General features: G+C 31.7%; 1 protein-coding gene across 3 annotated transcripts; it reads left to right on the forward strand.

The window, feature by feature from the left end:
• The first annotated feature begins 985 nt into the window (after positions 1-985).
• On the forward strand, positions 986-15,981 carry LOC142353655 (uncharacterized). Of its 3 annotated transcripts, XM_075405953.1 has the most exons (3): positions 986-1,174; positions 2,070-2,263; positions 15,165-15,981. In XM_075405953.1, exons 1-3 carry the CDS (start codon positions 1,170-1,172, stop codon positions 15,725-15,727), a joined length of 762 nt encoding a protein of 253 aa, XP_075262068.1. In that variant the 5' UTR covers positions 986-1,169; the 3' UTR covers positions 15,728-15,981. The 3 variants fall into 3 exon arrangements, with proteins under 3 accessions (XP_075262068.1, XP_075262066.1, XP_075262067.1); XM_075405951.1 differs by lacking the exon at positions 986-1,174 and having other exon boundaries at positions 1,202-2,263; XM_075405952.1 differs by lacking the exons at positions 986-1,174; positions 2,070-2,263 and adding an exon at positions 8,834-9,712.
• Positions 15,982-19,249: the final 3,268 nt, after the last annotated feature.

Genomic DNA, 19,249 nt, shown 5'->3' on the forward strand with positions numbered 1-19,249 from the left:
GTATCAATGTTTAAAAGTAAAGCAAAACTTCTATCTCTTTATGAAGCGGTCAAAAGAAGAGCGCAACTGTTCAACTGCTCATTTCGTTCTCTTTTTTTCATTCTAGTAAATTCATAATTGAAGAAATTTTGATATCTCTTGGATATGAAAGCTGTACAGAAACTGAGTTGTTTGGTTTAATCCAATAAACTTTTTTTTAGTCTCAAAATTTTCCTATGATGTATTCTAAAATTATCTATATTATAAATGAGTTTGAGAAATCTCAAATGCAATTAGCAGTTTTCAGAAAACAAATGTTTTTTATTATGTCTGTTCGAAACCTATAAGTTCTTCAACTGCTCATTTTGTTTTTCGGGAAAACCTTATTGTTTTAGAAGTTTTCTTTGTACACAATGAAGTTTTGTAACAGTTTTTGATGTGTATGTCCTCAACTTCAAATTCTACATCACGTTAATTGTTCCTCCATTTATTCGTTAAACCGGTAGCAGTTTTGTAAATTAGGGACCTAAATGTACCTAATGTAACATATACTAGAGTTGGGAATGAACTTCAAATTTTTGCCCCATTTTGAGTCTAAAAGAGCCGATTTACAATTATTACAAATATTGCAATTTTTACAAGTGTTATACATGAGTTGGCTGATTTTCCCGGACAGTTGATTAACTTTAATTCATTCTTTTTCCGCAGTTTTTCCAATCAGTTTTGATTCCTGGTTAACTCTGGTTAACTTACTACTCATCGGCTGGCATATTTTGACCTAAATTTCATATACCAAAATTTTAAGATCACTTAAAGTTTTAATTTAGATTTTCGGCATTAGAAAATGGATTTGAGTCGTCTCAATCCAAATATAAAAGTTCAAAGTTTAAATGTTTCTAATTGCTCTAAATTTTATGACGATCTGCCTTGCCTTCGTAAATTTGCACTATTCTGTCAACTACGATGGCGTTCAAATTTACAAAGTTAACATTTTATTTATACAGTATGATACATTTAGCGTAGAGACAAGCTACCATTACGCTTATTAGTTGATAAATTAAGTCCAACCATCAATGCTACTTTAAAGAGTTTTGTTGTGCGCAGGGATTATCGTTAACATTAATTTAAGGCGGAAATAAGAACCATTTGAAAATTCAATCTTGAGTTTTTTCAGTTTTTTTTTACTCCGAATGAGGTAATTATGCTACTTTCAAAATCCGTTTTAAAAACTTCAAGTTTGATCGTTTCTATTTGAGTGCTTTAAGCTGTTTGACATTCCATCAAAAAGTTTATTGACAAGATCGAATAAAATAAAGTTCAAAAAACGTGAAAAAATTATTGTGAAAAAACTTTTCGTGAGAAATTTCTGTATGAGATATAGCAAAAATGACAGAAGAACAGCGCGAATTAACCTTTTACGTCGTATATCCTATTAAACTATTACTAGGCATACTAGTTTTTAATGCCAACATTTTTGTATTTTCTATATTTTCTTCCAAAAAGAAAAAATCACCCTCCGATTATTTGATCATTCCTAATCTGTTCGTAGATTCCTTACATGGGTTGGGAATGTGTATCCCATTCTATCTTTTGGGTCCGAAACTTATGATAAATGGAACATTTGTTTACCAATTTTTCACGCTTTTCTCATTGATAATGTTGATATTGATGACAATTAACCGTTATGTTGCTGTTCGCAGGCCTTTCAAATACAGAAAATGGTTCAAAAAACGTTTCATCATTGTCAGTTTTCTATCGATTACGTCATTCGTAATTGGAGTTTTCGCGCTTTTGGCTTACCTTTTATTCCTGGGAGAAATCATTGAAAGCTCTTTTGAAGAATTTTGTGATAACTGGGTTAGTTATTATCACGATTGGAGAGGTTATTATTACTTTTATGATTATTACGACTCTTATGATTACAATTTTGATTATTCGTTTCAATATATGGACTTAATGTGTTCCTATTCAGTTAATATTAAGCGAAAAAACATTTTGAATGCTAAATTTTTTGTTCTTTATATTTGGCCTCAATTTCAGCTTCTTCTGGTAAGTTTTATTACAGCTTTGATGTGTTTTGTTTACTATAGGATTTCGGACCAGTTCCACCAACGAGTAAAACTGGGAATTATTCGCAGATTCTTTGATTTGATTAGCCGGCTGTTTGTCGATAACGATGCTGAAGATGCAAAACAAATGCAAAACAAAAACAAGTCAGTTGTGATCCGAGAAACTGATTGCACGCCTCAAAAAGGACAAACGAACACCGACGACAAGCAACCAGGTGATTTTGTTCGCGCTTCTTTTATTGAAAATATTAAAATTAAAACATCAAATATTTTGTTCGCACTTCTGTTATTCAAAATATTAAAATTAAAACAACAAATATTAAAAAATTAAAATATAAAACATTAAATTTCTAATGGATGATGTTTTCCGAATAGAAAATCTGGAATTTGAATCCCAATTTTATAACAAATAAAATTCAAATGCAACACATCGACTAATTTTTCTGTGAAGAAAATGGCACTTCTGAAAATTCTTGCTTGATTGTCATTTTCAAACCGTCTGATTAAACCCGTCAACACCGTCTAACCCTTTGATCAGGAAACTTAACGAATCACAGGTACACCATCTTATCTGCAATCGTTTCTCCTGTGCTACTATTTAAGACAACAAGAACGCTCAGTAATTTGAGTTCGCACATAATGTTCTGACCCCGCTCATCGACAATTTTGACCTTGTTGTCTGCCAAATGAGGAAGAGAAAGAAAACTTTCAAAAATATACATACGGTCCGAAAATAACTTGTTAAATGCGTGTTGAGAAAATGTTTTAAACGCAAGTTACCAAACAATTTCAGCAGCATTAGAGAGCCGACCATATCTGTCATTAATAAGACTACAAAAAACAAACAACAAAACAAAACAATATAACATTAATTACAGTCAAATTCAATTTTTTTTAATAAAAAAAACACAAACAAAGTCAAAACAGGAGCTAAACAAGTCCTAATCAACTTGTACATTATCTAAAAGCAGATGGGACTTGTGTTTATTTAGACCCAGTAACAAGTCAACAAAAACGAGAATAAAAGGAGTACTCATAACAACAATCAGCTCTCAACGAAAAATACTAGATCGATTCTGACGTATCTCCTCGTAGCCATTGAGACCGGTTATTAGTGAGACAATGAATCATATAATGCCAGCAATGATATTTCCAATAATAAAAATAGAAGACGAAGCAAAGAGAAAGTCGATAACAAAGATGAACGTTAATTACAACCAAACCCAATTACAACAAACACATAAACAAAACAAAATGGCACATGATTAAACTACACGAAACTCTAATTAACAACAGACAAAGCATCAATTGGAAATGTAAACAACACCAAAAAACAACTTGTACGTTTTCATTGAATATATCGAATACGTCGTTAATGAAACCAGTTAACAAATCAGCAAAAGAAGAACAAACACAATCCCAGAGTTTGAAAATACGTTATAATTTTGAAAACAGCTTTAATCAAAGTCCATTAAACAAATAAAAACTAATTAAAATCGTCCATAGATTATTTTGTAACTCCGTGTGAAGCCCTTGAGGCCTGTCCTTATCAAGAATGTGTCATACGACTACAAAAAGCGACTAATACATCCAAATATCAAAAAATGGAACAAAACTTTGAGTGAAGATGGTGTTTGAGACCAATAAACCATGAGTTATTTGTTAAAATAATTATATATAATCATTTTTTTTCTTTAGCGGAAACAAAAATCGTCGATAAGGTTGTAATGTTACAAGAAAACAAAGAATAAAATCAAAAATGGGCAAATGCAAATATTCAGGGAAGCGCAAATCATTGATGAAATCTCGAAGTATCTGTGCCAGAAACAATTTGAAATGATCAAGTGGTCAATAAAAAAATGTTGTATTTTTTAAAGGTGCTGCTACTTTTATTTATTAAGGCTATGCTAAAGATTGACAGAGAAAAATTACAAGCCCGGCAAATTTCAAAAATTCTGTTATTTTCTTAAAGCAGAGGTTTTCAAGAATCAAGGCAACCATGAAGTTTGAATAAAAACCAGTTATATCATTTTTAACGTCATAGGAAGCCACTTGTACTTCTCATTGTTTGATACTAATTATTAAGACTACAAATTCAAAACAAAACCAGGCAAAAAAGTTAATTACACAAGCATTTTTACGAATACACAATGTCGAAAATTAGCAAAAAATAGCAAACTATCAATTGAAAATGCTATGCATTTTTAATTTGGCCATCTCTGGATATCAATTGATCCTTATTTCAAAAGGACATCTCGACCAAGACAAAAACACAAGCATTGCCAAAATCGAAAATTCGAATCAATTTTCGTAACCACATAGTTTTCTCAAAATAATATTCTTCAAGGTGATTAATATCCTTAGCTACTAACAGAAATCATGAATTACTTTCATTGGTATCATCAGTGGACGCCATTTAGAACTTTCATTATCCAGAATTTTGAGAGGGGTATAAATCGTTTTTGAGGTTGTTATGTGACAAGAAAACAAATGGGAAGAAAAATAAAAATGGATAGATATCAAGAAAGCACAAATCATTGTTGAAAACTCGAAGTATCAGTGCCAGAAACAATAAAATAAAAACCAACAAGCTTACAGGTTGACTTTTTTGAGTTTTGAAAGGAGGTGCATTCTCTGTTTAATGAGGCTATGCTACAAATTGACAGAAAAAAATTACAAAAACGGCAAAGTACAAAAGCTCAGTGATTTTCTTAAAGCAGAGATTTTCAAGAATCATAGCAACCATGAAATATCATTAACAACTAGTTATATCATCTTGTAGCATCATAAGAAGCCACTTAAACTTCTCATTAGTTGAGACTGAATCTTAAGACTACAAATTAGCAGCAAAAGCAGTCATAAGTCAAAATTTAATGAGCTCTTATACGAAAACAAATTGATGAAATTTATCGAGTTATACCATTAACTATCAATTGGCAATTTTATGAGTTTTTTTACTATTTTTAGATATAAATTGATTCTAATTTGATAAGGACTTTTCGATAAAAGTAAACAAAAAACACAAACATGGACAAGATTAAAAATACAAAACAACTTTTGTAATCACATAGTGTGAAGGCTTCAAAACCTGCAACATTAAGACAATAAAAAGATCGATGTCTATCTCAACAAAAAAGATGCGAAACGTCATCAACGAGACTAAGCTGTTGGAAAGGTAAGAAGAGTGCAAAAGTCAATTAGTTGATCAAAATTTCCAAAATAAATCACGTCAAGGTGATTAATACCCATAACCATCAGCAAAAATGATCTAATTTTTGCAATTTTATTATCAGACGACGCCTTGTTGACCTTTCACAATCCAGATAAAAGAATGGTATAAAAATGACGACAAATACAGGCATAATTTAACACTCCATAATGATTTGCAAGAAAATGGTTTTTTAGCCCTTAAAACCATACGCTCTTGATCAGAAAGGATAAGCATGTTCAATTGCGTTCCCTTTCAAAACCAATGGAATCTTTTTTTTCTGATAATCTGACAAGGCAACCGAAAACGACTTCCAAAAAGAGGTACAGTCCGAAAGTAAAAAAAATTCTGGATATTCAAGTTATCGAAGCCGTGAAAACATTAATCACACAACTATACAAACTAAAAAATTTAATGTTTATTGCAATAAATTGACGGAAAAAAGGCGCGAATTGCAGAGACTAAAAAATAGCTAAGGGTTTTTTCAACGAAACTTACGATCCATTAAGCATCAGAGATATACTAGCCAGTACGTATCAACTGAAAACTTGTTATAGGTTAAATTTTAGCATTCAGGAAAGCCAACTGATTTTTTAATAGTGATGCTCTGTCGTCAAGTTGCCTAAACAACAAAAATTGCGGGCACAACTCAATTGAAAAATGCCAAAGCTCTTTGTCGAAGTCATAAAAATCAAAAAAAAACTTTCTCTGAAATCATTATCTATTATCATTTGTCCCCATTTGTGCGTAAACATGAGCTATCAAAAATTAACATTTAATAAGAAAATTTTGTTGTTTGCAATAAAAATAGAAAATATACAAAAAATGCTAATATGGTTTTAAAAAATGATAGTGCCGCAATAGAGTCATAATAAAATTTGATAGTTAAAAACCTCAATGAGAGCAAAACTATCCTTGGTTCAACTGCGCGTTTAAAAACCACAGCGAATCATTCCGTTTTCTGCGAAAAAGATAATTGACAACCGGTTTTTCGATATATCAAAAGTGAATGGTGCATTTAGGGATAATGGTTGTTTTTAGTTAGCGAAAAACCGGGGAAATTTTATTCCAGAAAACTCTTAGAGGAAGCAGAAGTAAATATAAACCTCTTTTGATTTTATTAAATACTGTGACAGCAATTTTTGGTCCATATTTTCAGCCAATTCGAACTATAGAGCCTAAAATAACATAATTAATGAAAAACTATAAATTTCGAAAAATTCGACAAAATTTGTATTAAATTGTCCAATCAAACACTTCAGCAATCCTCCTCTTAGTTTATATACAACAACAATAACCCTATTGGAAACATCGTTTGTAAAAAAATTTTTAGAAATTGGCCAAACATTTTGCAAAACGTGGAAAAATCAAGCGATTTGATTCGAATGTTCACAAAATTTTGAACTCCGATAAGTGCCTGGAAAAAACGAAAATCAAATGAAACTTTTTTTAACTTTATAATCTACGCTGTACGGGCTTTCTAGTGGTGCCGTTCACAACGGTGAAAATATCGTTGGTCAAATTGAGTGAACAAAAACCCAGTTGAGCATATAGTTCTTTCTATGCCAAAGTGGGTTGGAATAAGTATTGTTCCTTGTGTCTTTAAGGCTAACTTTAAACATTCTCTTTCTGATTTTCTTGTTATCTCTACGTACAATCTGAAACTCCGTCTAATCAATCTAATCATCCACTGATTACTACAAATATCTCCAAAACTAGACAGAGACGGTGTTTGAAATTAAAGTAGAAGAATCGTTCACCTCAGTTTGTCCATTTTTGCAAGCAAAAAATTGGTGACGAGAAAAGGATTATACTGTTGTAGTCTAACCAACAGAACACTTGAAGACTTTATAAGATTGTTTAATCGCAACAGGAGCTGCTTCCAAACATCATCACACGATTACTTATTGACCTCAAAACATATGCTTCGCAGTTTGGAAAATTTACTTTCAGGCATGTCGTTATAATTCTTATTGAAATTTCCCGTTGCCAAATACCTTTGATTAATTTGAGATTAAAACTGCTAGTTGATGAAGCAGGTCGAACATCTCCTCCTCTGTCGAACATATTTTATTTAGTAATTTCATTGTCAGAAAACTGTGGTATAGCAGAAAAGGGAAATAGCGGCTCTGAATGTTTAAAATTTCTTCAACTATGTGCAATTTTGAGTCAGGTCGCAAAATCTGTGTCCTTAAAAAATTAATTTTAAGGCAAACATTTCAAAACAGTAATTGCGGACAAAAAGTTTTCTTGTTGGATTGATATCAGAATTATCTCAATGTTGGATTGATATCAGAAGTCCTTAAATTAGTTAACAAGTTTTGGTTAATAAACCTCACGCGATTAATTGATAATCAGAGTAACTCATTACGTTTTCTCTTGCTAGGATATAGTATAGTACAAAAGCTCAGTGAGATTAATTTACAAAAAAATGTGGATTTTTATTAAGAAACGCTGCAAAAAGTCTCACTTTGGTGAAAAAATTTTGTTTAATATTGTGTATTAATATACCCAAGAAGTCTTCGCTTTCTGGCACAATGTTGTTTTCACGGATGAAACGAGAATGCGCCCATCTCTAGCGATAGAACTGTTTGAGTTTTTTGAAGTTATGATACAATATCTTCTGGAAAAAGGAACAAAAATTGAGTCTGTACAAGCGATCACTTTTGTTTTGGGGTGCCATAAAATCAGATGGACGGAAAATGCGTTTAGTGTTGGTTTTTGGAAATTTTTGCTAATTGCGAAGAAAAAATGCACTTTCGCTTATTTTTCAACCAAAAAATGCTCCTTTACATAAATAGAAGATTATCGGCATGTTTCAAGAAAAAGGGTGTGAAGTAATCGAATGGGCAGCATATAGTTCAGATCTGAATCCAATTAAAAGATATGGGTGATTGTGAAACAGATGTTACAAAAACAGACAATTTTTGAGATAAATTTATAAGAAAAAGTGTCCAAAATATGTTAAACAAAATTGACACAGATGTCGTTAGCAAACTGTTTGGAAATTAAACAAACCGTCCGTTTGCTAGACGTTTAAGATGCTAAGGTGTAGTGACAAGTTATTACACAACAAATTTGAACTCAGAATGTTGTTTTAATTGATGTTTCTAGTGCTTTTTAAAAAAATTTCTGGGGTACGTAGCTTTTTGGTATCATTGTGTATATCTTTAATTATTGTGCAGAAATTTAGTTCCTTTTGTTGTCGTTTTTTTATAATTGTTTAATTATTCACTCGTTAAAAAAAACAAAATCTTAAGGTAATCAGGATGTATAAACCGAGTGAAATTTAATCACAGCAAAATCGGTTCATCTAATTAGTTTGGAATAAAACTTCTGGCGTCATAATATTATGACTGAGTTGAATGTACAAAGTAGAATGATCATGGATCAATGATATTTAACTGGGGCGTCATAAATTTTTATCGAATGCTGTTCTTCGACGTATAGCCTTTTATTTAATGTCAAACTGAACCACATCAGTAATTTAAACTGAAACTGAAGTCTGCAGATAAGTTAATCACAATTGCATATATATCTTTGATTTAAGACCATTTCTTTAAAAGTTTTGTAATTTCAAAATTTCTCTACATGTGAAACGGACTAGCTTCAGTAAGCATCATGTCTGATCACAATCAAAACTCGTTTTTCTACACATTTAACTTCGCAAAATGTTTGCTTGGAGTTTTGACTTTTGTTGCCAATGTCATAATTTTTGTTACTTTTGCATCGAAAAATAAAAAATCAACCTCCGATTATTTGGTCATACCTCATTTGGTGGTCGGTTCCTTGTACGGGATAGTAATTTGCATTCCCATAGATTTTCAAGGCAAAGTTGATGGTAAAATTTCAGGCCGCGTAGCGTTCGTTTCTCAACAACTTATTTTCTGTTCGATTATTTTGTTATTGATTATGACTATTAACAGATACGTTGCCGTGTTAAACCCTTCTAGATACAATATTTGGTTCTCCAAACAGTTCTTGTCAGTTATGTTCATTGTGATTGCATTCCTGTACATAATATCATTAACCACGTTATTATACTTCCTTTATATTGGAAAAAAATTGAAAAAATCAGTCCGTGAAAAATGTAAAGAATACGGAATTTTTGAATTTGATTACGAAAATATGTGGCACCAAACAGACTCACTCAGTTTGTGTAGAGACAAAACAAAAACGTACGAAGTATCTTTTATGAATGAAAAATTTGTCAGTTTCCATTTATGGCCGCAGCTTCAGTTACTTTTAGTTATCTGTTATATAATTATCATGTCTTTTGTGTACAAAAGGATTGGAAAAAATTTGCAGCCAGACTTAAATGCTGGATTTTTAAACCAGTTTGTTATTAATTGTTTTACTGGACGAAGAGAGAAAGCTATAGACGGAGCAGATTTATCAATTCGAGAAACCATATTTTTGTCGGACCAAGAAATGAACAGAAAAATTGGTCACCTGGGTAACTGATTTTTGGGGTCAATTTACAGTAACAGTACTCTTAGGCAATTTCAAAATTGACTCTTTTTAGAGACATAAACAACATTGAAAAGACTGAGCTTTTCTACCACTTTTCAGCAGAACTCAGCTATCACTAGGGTTTTGAAGATACCACTGGTTGAACTCTAGGTACTTCTTAAAAAGTTTTCTGAATGGTAAAAGTTTAAGACAAAAAACTTGCCGAAAAGACGTATGATTTTTCTTTTTATTAGAAAAACAGTGCTTGAAAAATTAAAAATTTCAAATAATCTTTTTTTCTTTCTATGCTTTATATGCTTAAATTCAAATTCGCATTTCTGTCAATAGGTCAGATTGAGTAAAACGCCAGGGCAGCGTAAAATGGCTATATAACTTGAACTTGATAAAAAGTGTATGAAGCTCTTTTTCATTTTCATTATCCCGATTACAAATTTGTAAATCAGAAAGAGTTCCAAATCGTTTCTGTATATTTTGTATCAGAGCTATGAATTTAACTGAATTTTCTCATTTTCGCTTCAATTCAGACATATTATTTTTTAACGGGCAGTAAAATATCTGGGACAAAAGGAACTTTGTGTTTTATAATTGTTATAAATTCCCTACCAATGATGCGGTCATAATTCTACATTTTGAATGCCATTCGAAACTTAAGAGTCAAATAATTTAATTTTTATCATTGTGCTGTAGAAGAGAAGACCTAAAATATAGCTTTACCTTAAGAACTTGAGAAATTTAAACAATTGCGTTGTGTCAACCATTTTTTGACATTTTTTTATATTAAGAACAAGCACATATATTAATTGTTATTTACAGTAAAATTTATATGGAGAAATGGATAAATTTTGAGAAATTGCACGTAGGCCGCTTTCCGCCGTTTTCTAATAACAAGACTTTGAATTATCTGCACAGTATCTGTCCACTGTTTTCAGCGTGAATATATGTAGCTGGTTCTTCAAGATTAATTTAATGAAGATTAAAGTCGTTGGTAAGTTGAACATGAATTTAAAAAGAGGTTCTTAAACACTTACTCTAAATTACTTATAAAAAGTTGGATAGATATTGTTCAATCTTAATTTTTCGTGAAGGTTGCAATATAACCGCAATTGATAAATCAAAAGAAAAATTTCCAACAAAATTTTTTACAAATCTAGGTCTCGGGTTTCTGTACAAAAATATAATGCTAATAAAACGCTGGACTTTAGATATCAATCTGTTCGTCAAGCAGAACAGAACATGTCTGTGTTCAATACAGTAATAAAAAAATTTTGGATTTTTTTACATCGATTTTTTATAATGGTTCCTATAATGGTTTAGACTGTGTTTGATTGTCCAGCTTTATTTTCTGTTTTTGCTTTGACATCAAAAAAATCTAAATGAATCAAATTTTAAAAGGGTATATTTTAAATTTTATATTCCATGATGTTCTTTAAGTTATAAAAAATTCTAACAATATGTAACTCTAGGATCAATCTTCACTTTAGTACTGCACAATATTCAGATCTTGATTGATTAGGAATAGCTTTTACAGCACTGAGTTTTGATTTTGTTTCTTATTAATGGACAAATTTTTTTAATTTTGAATTCAAATTAGTCTGCGCTCTACTTGTTTGTTTTACCATAATCCACAAATAATCCACCAATCTTTCACACCATTATACTGAGCATACCACAAAGAAAAAAGCACCAATCAGACCCAAGAAAGACGATTAAAAAAAATTAAAATTTAATTGGAGGATAGAGGGTGAACAAGGTGCGATAAAACTGACCGGACATGATATATGTATCTCCGAATTTTTATTTTTGTTAACAAGATTGGGAAATTATCTTGCTAATTAATTGTTGAAAATCTGAAAATATAAGCAATATCTCGTTACATGTGCTTTGTCTTTTACTAATGGTTTTAGAAAAATCAAAAAAGCATAAGTTAAATTATCGGCGTAGTTTAAGTGACACGCATACAAATGATTAATCTTCGATCCTTGAATGTCCTAGGTGATGATCACTTTTGTTAGAAAAAGTTGATTTTTATCTTTTCAAATATTTTTTTGGTGTTAATTTTTTGTTCCGACCCCAATTGTAAAAATCAAGTCCAACCTGGAGTTTGAAATTAAAAAAGATTTTGTTGAATTTTGTATTTTTCGTAGAGTTATCGAGGATTGAAGTTTTGTGTGAACACGTCATATTTGGTATGATTTCGTTCACTTTTAGAGTAAATTTTCTTCAAATTATGATTTTTTCTTTAAAAACAATTCATTCAAAATTACATTTCACGCCACAAAAGGAACCAATTTCGTATTCCTAATACACGAAAGGTGATAAAAAGACTAGTTCTTGTCTCATAGGGAAGTTTACTATAAAAAAATTTGAATTCTATTTGAGAGCTGTTTTTTTCTTTAGAAAACTTCATATTTTTTAGGTCACCTAGAGACTGGTCACTTTTCATATCAATATTTGGTTAATAATAAACTTGATTTACACTAAAATGACGCCTAATGAACAAAAAACACGTTTTCAAGGAATCGCACATGTTTTTTATGGCTTCGACTCTGAGCCTTTGTAATTTTTTAATGAAATTTTGATTTTCTTTTTGAGGTTTTACTGAATTTTTGGAGACATATGGCATAGAATCGTTGACTAAAAGTGCGTTGGGTTTCTTAATGAGCATTAGTGAAGCTATTCAGCGCTTTGACTGGACAACTAATGACTGTTAAGTCTTTTTATATAATTTCTCGAAACTTTTTAAATTATTCACCGATCATAAACGTATTTTTGTAAATGTTAAGTCAGTCTCAGTAGTGACAGGAATCCCCCTCCTCTCCATTGCAACAAAAATCAATCTGTTTAGCGATTTTATCTTCTAACTATTGGTTTTATGACTTCGAAGCCACAAGATTTCAAAAACAATTTGAAAAATTTTTGGATATTTTCGTACTTTTGAATCCTTTGAAATTTTATCGCATTATTCTAATTTGGATAGCTCCCGTTGGTTTAGAAAAAACGTTCAGTGGATCATAGATAAAGTTTTCAGAGAAAAGCTTATGGTTTAAATGGCTTCGACAATTTTTTCTTGCACTTTTCTACTGATTTCTTGGTTTTTGCCTGTATATGTTGTTGTTTTCATAGTCATAAGACTTATTGTGACATCTTATTGATTTCCAATGCATGACAAACATCTTTGTTCTTCCATCGAGTCATGACTGAGCGTATTTGTTGACTTCTTTTGAAAATTATTGATTTTATTGGCTGTTAAGACTTCAAAAATAATTTTTCGAAAAATTTTTTTGAACATTAGCTAATCGTAAACTTATCTTCGTAAACTGTACGAACGGCCTCAGTAAAAACCGGAACTCCTTTTTTTCCTACTTCAACAAAAAAAATAATATTTGGCTCTATCTTCTAACTAAGGATTTGCTAAAATTTTTGGATTTGTCTGTGGTTCTTCTGAAATCTCATCACATTATCCTCTTAGTGTTAGTTTCAATTGGCTCAGAAAAGATGTTCAATGAATCATAGTTAAAGTTTTCAAAGAAAAGCTTATGGTTTAAATGGCTTTGCACCTTTCTTCTCGCACTTTTCTACTGAATTTTTGGTTTTTGACTGCATTTGTTGTTGTTTTTTTAGTCAATAACTTATTGTAATGTCTTATCGTATCGATGAATTGTCAATGGCAATCAGTCTTGTCGTGCCATCGAGGCATAACTCTTATGATCCCATCGAGTGCTTTTATTGCCTTTCACTGAAAGCAATTGAGTTTAATGGCGTTGATACTTCCGGTTTTCTCAGAAATTTCGTGGTTTTAATGTATTTGTTCATATATATTGAAATTTTGAAGTCCTGTTGAAAACAAGAATCTCATATTGTTATAAAAATACTGGATGGTAGAAAACTCACTACCGAAAAAATATTTTTTAATGGCTTCGACACTTTTCTTGCTCAATTTTTTTTTTGAGTTAGCGGTTTTTGCCTAATTTTATATCTATAGGTAGGCGTAAAACGCTGACCGGTCTCAAAAGTTTGTAATTAAATTTTCAGGGATTGATGTTATCCGAGGCAGCCATTTTATAGCAAATAGTCTCAAAGTTTATAATATTATACATTTTCAATGATTTTTTTAAAACTTTTCAGTTTTTGATGTTTTTTTTTTCGTCAACTTGTAGCCTATACACATCTTTGGGAGGTCTAATTCAATTCCTTTTTATATTCGAAAAATTTAAATGTCCAGTGATATCATATCGTAACTGATGTTTTGTTTGTGGACAATATGCGTTTAAATAAAAGTATTAGTGGTGTACTTGTGTTTCTTTTTCTCTTCTTTTAGCACATTTGCGTAATTACAGATCCCAATGGTTATCAAATGTGGCCCAAATGCACTTTTTCAATGTTTCAGTATGATTTATTCGAATTAGTTTGAATGAAAATGGAAAGAAGAATACATAGTTTTCAGATAATAGCTAATGATTATAATGGCTTCAAAATTTTGTGTTTTCGCAAATTGTTTAATTTTTGTCTGCTTCTGTAGTCCGTTCCTATGGCATAATCTAACCAACGAAATGTCCTATTGGTTTCATATTGAATGTTTGAAGTATTTATTAAAAATTATTTTGTATAAAGCTAATGATTTTTAAGACTTTAGAAATAATTGCCATCTGCATTATAGTATGGACAAAGTAAATTTGTGCAGTTATTGTTTTTTAAGATTGCATTTTGGCGTTGTTACTAGGAGCGTTCAAATTTAGTTACTTTGTTTTTGCCGTGAAATTTTTGTTTTTGCTTCTTTTGTTGTTTTCTTTGGTAGTTTTTTTTCAATGAAAAATCTCGTCAGCGCTGTAATGGGGCATGGTATTATCTAGTTAAATGGGTAGTTAGGTTATTAAACGTTTTTTAAAACTCAAACATCTATTTTTATTATGTCTTCATTTGACAATTAAGTCAAAAGTGTAGATGAGCTCGGGTCGGAACTTCATGTGCGAACGCACATTAACGAGCATCCTTGTCTTTATCTAAGTTTTGCAGATCTCGCAAACTATGCCCGCATATAGCAAATTTTGTGAACGTAGCTGTTTAACTTAAACTGTCTTTAAATTTTTCATTTATTTTTGTAAATTTAAGAAATTTATTCTCCTTTGCCTTTATTTTTTTGGTACCATTATTGCGTTTGTCACGAGATTATAAGCAGGCCTCGGCAAATTTCCTAAACAAGAATTAGGTAGAGTGAAGGCTAAAACGACCTTCACACAGACGACACATCACACGCTATTTCCCTGTACGCTCCTTGTGTGAATGCTAGAGAACCATCAATGACTCCTGTAAGATCACCGGGACATCATATATGATCCTTGTAGGATAATTAGGGTATCATAAAAGGGTTTTCTTACTCAAATAAAAGAATTTTTAAACTTTGTCCGATATTTGTAAAAAGTGATTTCTGGTTTTAGATCAAACGAACGCCAACATAAGCATGTCAATGAGTACTCAACACAGACCCGAAACTCTGATCAGCACCTCAGGAGATGTTGGTTCTCTCGCAACCTTGAGTGTGTCTAGCGACGTTTCCAGATATTCTTTCGAAGATCCGGACCTCGAACATTCTCAGTTCTACATGAACAAATCAAAGCGTGGCCGAACTGCAAACGATGAAACAGGTGGTCAAAATGATCAACAGAAACGATCAGTTCAAAGCAGCCGAAAACAAACCCCAAAAGTGCACAAAACTCTAACGTTAACGTTCTTCTACGTTGGTTTGGTGTTTATAATAGTGGCATTACCTACGTCTCTCTTCAACGCTGCCGGGTTGTGGTATCTTTTGATTACAGATCAAGTGTCCGAAGTGTTTACAATCGGGTTTTGGGTATCACAGACGTTCTATGGCTTTGTGTATCTTATAAACCCGTGTCTGTACGCATCTAGTAACTCAGATGTGAAAGAGAAAGTGCGAACAGTGGCGCGACAGGTTTGCAAAAGATGTTCTTTTTGCAAACAGCACGACTCTAATGCTTAACTCCAAATGTACAAAACTCTACTTTACGTTCCAAAGTTTTTAAAAAAAATTAAAAATGTGGAAAACTTTAATTGATGAATATATTAGTATTCAACTTAAAATTTATTTACCTTATACTCTTACAGAAGGCTACGAAAAGCAAAAAAATCTGATTTTTTCAATTTATTTATGTGTAAAACTGTAGATGAGAGCAGTAAATATAACTCTATGTTGAATGTAACTGAATAAATCTAAAGTTTGATATTAGACTTCTATGTGTATTTTACCAACGAGTTTCCATAACGACGTCTAAAATGCCTCAGCATAACCCAACTCAGTAATCTCAACAAGAAATCAATTCCATAGTCGCAATAACAAGAATAAGCGCGAATTATTTTGAGTGTTCTTCCATATTTTTCCAAAAAAAAAATCGAACTGTCAATATTCTTTTTTCTGATTTTGAGGATTAAATTGTCAAATCGGATATTTAATCCTGTAAATAACCACTAACACTGGTCCTCTAACAGTTAATGGCATCGAATACATTCTCATGTAAGACTGATAAACAACAACAACATCATTGTCGTAAGGGATGTTAATGCATATCCTGTATGATCATATTGGAATCCAAAAAATCTCAATCACATTAACGTTAAAATTTTAGCCCGATTGGATAACCTTTCATAATTCTTGCAGGCTCTTAAGTGATACTACTTAATACATAAAATTTTTGGATCTGAGAAAACTCTTCAACTAGGTTAATAACAATTAGCGTAACCATATTTTCTGTGTACGGAGAGAAAAGAAGATTGAAATACTATTAAAACTTCAAAATTTCATGTCTTTTGAATTCCATAGTGTAAATCATAAATAATGCTTAAAGAGCACAAATTTTGCTGCACGTGTAGCTTGGTACCATAGTGTTGCTTCAGGCTACTGTAAGCCTGTCAGCAGATTGAATGTCTCTTAAATAGACCTTGCCAAGGAGCAAACAGCTGCTCACTGAGGTATATATAATACAGGTTGAATTTCAATCAAAACAAGTCCAGTCAGCTTTTAAGTCAAATCGGACTATGGTTCAATTACTTGAGTTAATTCGAATAACGTTCAGAAACATTTGCTATTTCAAAAATATAGTATAATATGCTTTTTAGACTCCAATTTTAGAGTGCAGAATGGCGCAAAACTGCACTCTAAAATTCTTTAGTGCGAAATTACACAATCTTTTCTTGTGTGATCAAAATTGACAGGGCTTTTGTATGAAAAAAGCATCTCATGTAGATTCACATTTTTCCTCGTTTGATTAACAATTTCACATGGCTTCTCGTTTTTTATGCAAAAAATTTTAATTTTGTATTTTTTGTAAATGTATACAACTTTTTGGGTGAAAAGGCCATAAAATTTTACATGATTATACACCAAAAACCCCATGTATTGCAGTTTTCTCGATAGTCATTTTTCTGTGACAAAATCTTGTGCTAACAAATGAATTTTGCAGAAATTCATGTAAACTGAAATTTAGAAGCAGAGGACATTAAATGACGTCATTTTGCAAAGCATTCTGTCATACAATGGACAATGCAACATATTCAGATCACAAACGGCTTCTTAATTAACATAAAAAGATCATAAAAAGCAGCAGGAACGTGTAAATTGTCCAGAAAGCACACTTATTGTTGTCTACAAATCAAAATTGAATTTTATTTCCTAATAGTCATATGTGGAAAATTTATTCGCAAACATTGTCAGTATATTATTTTCTATAGTCTGTATAATATATTCAGTCAGTTCGGAAACCTATTTTGTCCCAGGAAAGCCAGGAATGAAAAATTAATTGTATTTGTTGTACATTAGATCAATCCCAAGCACATCAGTTTGACTGTGAAGTTCAGTTTTTCTACGTTATGTGAAACATAATTGTGTACAGGTATCCTCAAATAGCCTAAAACTAAATTTAAAGAAAATTTTTTCATTTGATATTATAATGCAGCAATTTTCAATAGCTTCTGTTATTGAGGAATATTGCTTCTAGGGAGCTCTTCATAGCGTTACGCTGATGTTGCACTGGCAGCGTTTACTATAAACCCGGGATGACCCTTCTTAGATACCAAATATGGTTCCATCCAAGGCAAGGCAAAATTTATTGTATGATCTTACTATGAATTCTGTGATGCCATATATTATCTTGGGTATGGTTTCTTAGATTTTACATATAAAAGGTAGTTTCAGCAGAGCAGCACGTTTAGTGATGATTTTCTCACAGTTCGAACTTTTTATGATCTTGTATATGGTATCTAGGAAATTATTATGGTCTTCGATATGGTGTCTAAGACAGCATAAAATGATCTTGGAATGGTTTCTAAGATTCAGCCAAAAAAATTCAAAACTGCAACCTAATGAATGCTTTTCACACCATTATCACAAATGCTAAATTGTATGACCTTGGATATGGTATCTAGGAAACCATAATGGTCTTTGATATGGCATCTAAGACACCATATATGATCGTGGAAATGGTTTCGAAGATTCAGCCAAAAATTTTAAAACTGCAACTTAATGAATGCTTTTCACTCCATTATCACAAATGGTAAATTGTATCGTTTGGATATAGTATTTCCAAATTTTTTTGTTTTTTGAAACTGTTTCTAAAACAATTTGTTGTCCTTTTTTGCCGTTTTTGGCAACATTTCAGGTTTTTTTGTCAAAAAATGTTCATGTTTATGGTCTTCTATGGGCCATAGATTTCTATGGTCTTGGATATGGAGTCTAAGACACCTTAATTTTTTTTTGAAAACGATTCTAAAACGGTTTTTTGTCTATTTTTTGCCGTTTCTGTTAGTGTTTGAGGCAAAAGTTTTTTATTTTTATGGTTTTCTATGGGCCATAAATTTCTTTGGTCTTGGTTATGGAATCTAAGTCCCCTTGAAAAAGTTTTTTTATTTATTCAAAAGAAAATCAATTTTCGTCACTTTGTGCTGAATATGCGATCCAAAAGACGTCATTTGAGACCTTGTTGTGTTTTTGTATGGTCTTTGATATGGTATAATCACCATACATGACTTTGATATGGTACCTAAGATTGACTTATGGTGGTCACCCCGGGAAGAAAATACTTTAACTAGCAGAGATATTTTGGACATGGTAATATATGGTTGTTACTAATCATAAAAGTCATATATTGTTCTTTATAACCATAGAAAGATCATATATAATTCTCACTAACCACTGCAAGAGGACAACCGTTTTAATTAGTTGAGACATCTGATATCTGAGAAGTGGGCAATTAAAAGTGGGCAAAGCATGTATATATCCCAAATATCAGAGAAATTCTGCTTTTGCGTAGCCTATTCTTTGCCTCACCAATTTCTCGTACGGTAATGGGCATGTCTTTGAATCTGATTCCTAGAATTAGTTTGTAATTTAGCCTTCATTTTCGCAGCCTTGCGCCTGTTCATTATTTCATTTGTTCTAAGCATGTGTGTCTTCACCCTAAAACGCGTCGTAATACCAGGAACAACCTTTGCCAGTCTCCGCTAGTCATCA

The sequence above is a fragment of the Convolutriloba macropyga genome, chromosome 14 (assembly GCF_964194025.1).
Source record: "Convolutriloba macropyga chromosome 14, txConMacr16.3, whole genome shotgun sequence".
In the NCBI taxonomy this organism is placed as follows: domain Eukaryota; kingdom Metazoa; phylum Xenacoelomorpha; order Acoela; family Convolutidae; genus Convolutriloba; species Convolutriloba macropyga.